Source organism: Cariama cristata, unplaced genomic scaffold (assembly GCF_000690535.1).
Source record: "Cariama cristata isolate BGI_N322 unplaced genomic scaffold, ASM69053v1 scaffold9075, whole genome shotgun sequence".
NCBI classification, from domain to species: domain Eukaryota; kingdom Metazoa; phylum Chordata; class Aves; order Cariamiformes; family Cariamidae; genus Cariama; species Cariama cristata.
This window is the reverse complement of record NW_009616911.1, coordinates 10,678-14,952: the sequence shown is the minus strand read 5'-3', so window position 1 is coordinate 14,952 and position 4,275 is coordinate 10,678. Positions and strand designations below refer to the sequence as shown.

Below are 4,275 nucleotides of genomic sequence, written 5' to 3'. Positions count from 1 at the left end.
TTTTTCAGTGCTTATCTACCAGACTTTTTGCCTTAAAAGAATAATGCACAGTTAGCACTTCTGTGGTGGTTTGTCTGAGCAAAAAATGCAGTTTACCATGCAATGGAGGTTGAGATTTATTATTTTATTATATTAGAAAAATAGAAGCTGTCTCTTACCTGAATGGCTTTGACATGTGACGCTGGCTGTTTTGACATTTTTAAGACAGAGGCTTATCCCTGCAAGCAAAATGGGAAAGTGTTACAGGCTCTGACATTCTGATAGCTAAGGGAGATAATCTAGAACTTAACCCATGCTGCCTCTTGACAGGCATCCATTTCATCTGCCCAGCTCCTATTTCCATCTCAGTTTCAGAGTTGCTTAGTTATTCCTTCTGAATATCAGAAGGAGACAGAACACCTGAGCTTCTCCAATTAATCTTTCATAGCCACAAATGGAGGTCTCTCTTTCACATTAAAAACAATAACGAGCAGAGATAAGGAAACTCTCAAACCTTAACAGTATTGTAAAACGAGTAAGAATTAAGGGAAGCATTTGAGGATAAACAATGTATGATTCTCTCTGTCAAGGTATGTATGTGGGAATCATTAGAACTCTCAGTTTAAGCCTTCTTTCAAATAAAGCATTACTTTCTACAAAACATTGCTAAGTGCAGACATAACCATTTGCTGACTCACGAATCCTTGCAAACCTTTAATGCCTACAGACTGAAAATGATCAAGATGGTCAAACTGTAAAGTTCTCTTTGACAATTGCTAGGGCACAAAGTAGCCTGTCTTCAAAGTTTTAGATCATATAGATTAAGCAATTTTTTTTAGCAATAAGATAAAAAAGAACAGAGTTTTCCATATAATTTTATGCAGGTGGAGAAACATGGACTGATACAGTACTAATGTACAATAACAAAGGGAAATACACCAAAGTCAAAAGATTCTGTAAAGGATAAAAAAAAAAAAAAAAAAAAGGGAAGAAATTTTATTATCAGATTAATTGAAACATCATCTCAGCCTTTTATTCTTTCACTGAGAATTAAGATTCTAACTGGACTAGACCTTCAGCAAAGTCTGGTTATTTAACCATTATAATACAAAATAAGATAGTAATAGTAAAACGTGAGAAATGAGTTCATCAGAGAGCTCATTGATCACAACCAAACTACAGCGTATTTTTACTGCTATATTTAACCTGAGATGAGAAGGCAAATATTGAGAAAAGTAAAAAATTACGTAGCAGAGAATAGCAGAAATACACTGAGAAATCAGAAGTGGGTCAAAGGCTTTGGTACTCCCAAGAGTATCACTGTCAGGTGGAGGCGGAACCAAAGAAAAGTACAGAGGAGTCGTAGGTTGGCCTTAGCCTGGAATATCAGCCTGGAATTGTGTCACTGGAGCTGCCTGGAAGACTTGCATCGGCTCTAAATCTGTGTCTAATGCTGAGCAGAACCTAAAGCACAAATGACCTGCCTTTAGAGGTCTCCCTCCGATCGCGCTCTCCGCTGCAGGGTGCTGTCCCACCCAACGCAGCGCTAAGCCAGCGGACCTCACCTTCACAGGTTGCTTCGGGTTTAAATTGCTTCCACTAAATCAGTAAATCAGAAAAAAAATCCTGCCGTGCAAAATAAAACCAGCGTGCTTCCAGTGACTTTTATATGATGGTTTTACATTTACATTTACAATCTTAAAATCAGAAGTAGTTTTAAAAACTTCAGAATTTACTTTGGGGGATGAAATCTCAGCCACTAAAGTTCATGGCAAAATTTGCACAAATTTCAAAAAGACAAAAGGATTTACTGCACTCTCTCTCTTTCCTTTTTGAAAATCTTTACTCTGCATAGAAATAACTGTACTGTTAACCGGTGGTTGTATTTCAAAGACAAATGCAAAACAATCCCCCGGTTTAGTGGAAAGACAGGACTCATAGTATAGAAAAGTTTAATTAATTTTTCTTATCATCTTCTCCTCTTTCTAATCAGAATGAAAAATGGAAACAAAAGCACAGGAAATTAACATAACACATTTCAAAACACTGTGGATCTACTTTCTAACCACTGTCACAAAGAAATTCATGCTAAGATGTACTTCTCCATCTTGCGTGCCTGTGCATTGCAAAAACACTGATACACACTTCTCGGGCCACCTAGAGCTAAAAGGGCAAGGATTTACAATGAATCTCAACTTTAAAACAAGCACAGCAGCAGTGCTCCTCAGTGAGGTTCTCTGAGTTCACAAGAAGTCTGTGTTGGAAATGACTGCAATCAGACACCGGTTCCTAATGACGGATGCATGATACAATTGTGTAGGACTGCTTTTGGAGGAGGTGATTTTCCTACCAGTTCGTGCTGTCCTCATTACTGCCAGAGAAATCAGGACAACAGCATGCTACTGAGTAAAAATAGATAATCTTTGCTGGCGCTCTGCCCTTCCCTCCCTTCCCTGAGTTTCCCTCCAGAGCAATACTGACCACCAACCACCGGAAAATAAACCTTAGATTACAGATGCATCTATTACTGAAATGATTAGTTCATTTCTATGAATTCCTGTGTTCTTTTGCCATGTATCTCAGAGAGAGAGTCAAGAGTGCTGCACTGATTGTATTACTCCTGGCACTCCAATCAGCTCTGCGAACTTGAAAAAAATCACTCTTCACCCTGATTTCCAGAGCGGGATTTCACATGTAGGCAGCCAGAGAAGCGCAGCCACACACAGCCCGTGTTCCCCGGTGTCTCTGTGGCTCCCCACACCTTACCTTTTACCTTTTATGGGCTGCATGCTGAGCCAAACTTAGACAGCGACGGCAACGTTAGCTCCGTTTGGAGCTGGTTTGTGCCAGACTTCCCCTGCAAATTCCCTTGCTTTGCAGTGAATGGGCTCGTGAACAGGACTCCTTGTGAAATACAGGACTACTACAGTGAAAGAAATCACTGTTTTGAAAAGCAGCTTTGCAAAACATAGGACCTATCTTCTGTCCTTCTGCTAAAAATAATTTCTGACAGGGCTGCGGCAAGTTAATGATCTGACTTCTTCAATTTGCTTTAAACTTGATGAGCTATCATAATGCCATCTTTTGTAATCCGAACAAGAGATGTACAGTAGCACACAGACAACAGAAGGAGCCCTTCCCCTGCCCTGTCTGGAAGCTGTCCTTGCCCCCCACCGCACTCACGGCATCAAGCATAACGGGCATTTTGGACACAGAACCACAGTGTATCATCTTATTAAAAGGCTTTCACAGGAACTGCACTGCTGTGAGACCCAGCTAGTACAAAGAAAGAAGAGAACCCCCCGCGTCGCAGCCTCCAGCCTGTTACACAAAAAGTTACTACGTGCTCTAGGCAAATGCGATCACATTTTGTGTAAGGTAGTTGTCTCCGCTACAGTCAACTGTTAAGCTTACAGTGAAAGAACACCCCTCTTACCATCAAAACCCCCACATAATATTTCACTAGCTATAACAGACATACAGAAAATAAGTATGTACCTATGTACTACAGTATTTGAGCTAATACACAGTTGTGCTTCTTATGAGTCACTAGATATTTAAATGACTTTCTGTTTTACATCTTTAAAGATCCCCGCAGACTATGAAGCAATAACTATAACGATCTGCTCTGAATACGCTGATACACTGCACGAGACATTAAAATAAGCAGAAATCCACAACTATTGTAGTCACCTTGCAGCAGTTATTGAAGAGTTTTCATACGGGTTTTTCAAGCTTTTTACTGACCCCTTCAAGATTAGCTTACTTATTTACTTATATAAGAAAAGTTCCAAACCGTCAAGTGAGTATGTGCACCTCCTTTTGATGCTGAAAGAGGTACCTTCTTCTTCCAGCTGAGGTGTTGACTGCAATCCTTTTAATGTGTCTGAAATAGCTCCGATGCTTTCAGCCCGGACGGCACTGAGAGCTGCTCCAGGCTGGAGTGGGACTCGGCTGAGAAGTGAAGTGTAAAAGGGAATTCCTGTCATAGCTTCCAGTTGTTCTTCCTAAATATAGAGTTTGGTTCACCCTGTAACTTGGTCCCCTGTGACCAATGACCCTCGTAAAACCAGGGCTCAAGTGTCAAGCAGGAGGCGTTGAAGGAACACACCTTTGGGTCCTTTTCCCGCCCTCCCTCTCCCTGTCCTTCTGGGCTTTCCACACGGCGGCAGAAGGTAAGGCACAACTCCTCCCCGGGGTCCGGGGAGCGTGTGCCTCCCTGCTGCCACGCCGGAGAAGGAAATAATTATGGAGACGTAATTGCGAAGAACTCACCTCAGAGGAACTAACTAGGGG

The 4,275-nt window shown here is 41.4% G+C and overlaps 1 protein-coding gene across 2 annotated transcripts in view; it reads right to left on the bottom strand.

Moving 5' to 3' along the window:
• The window catches only part of SMPX (small muscle protein, X-linked), an 11,458-nt gene extending 7,522 nt beyond the window's left edge, over nucleotides 1-3,936 (bottom strand). Inside the window, exons 1-2 of one of the 2 annotated variants that reach the window (XM_009700322.1) lie at nucleotides 3,821-3,936; nucleotides 159-218 (exon numbers count right to left, since the gene is read on the bottom strand). In XM_009700322.1, coding sequence (XP_009698624.1) covers nucleotides 159-197 — 39 coding nt within the window. In that variant the 5' untranslated portion in view covers nucleotides 198-218; nucleotides 3,821-3,936. Of the gene's footprint in view, nucleotides 1-158; nucleotides 219-3,775 lie in introns of both variants that reach the window. The other variant, XM_009700323.1, reaches the window with a different exon arrangement.
• Nucleotides 3,937-4,275: the final 339 nt, after the last annotated feature.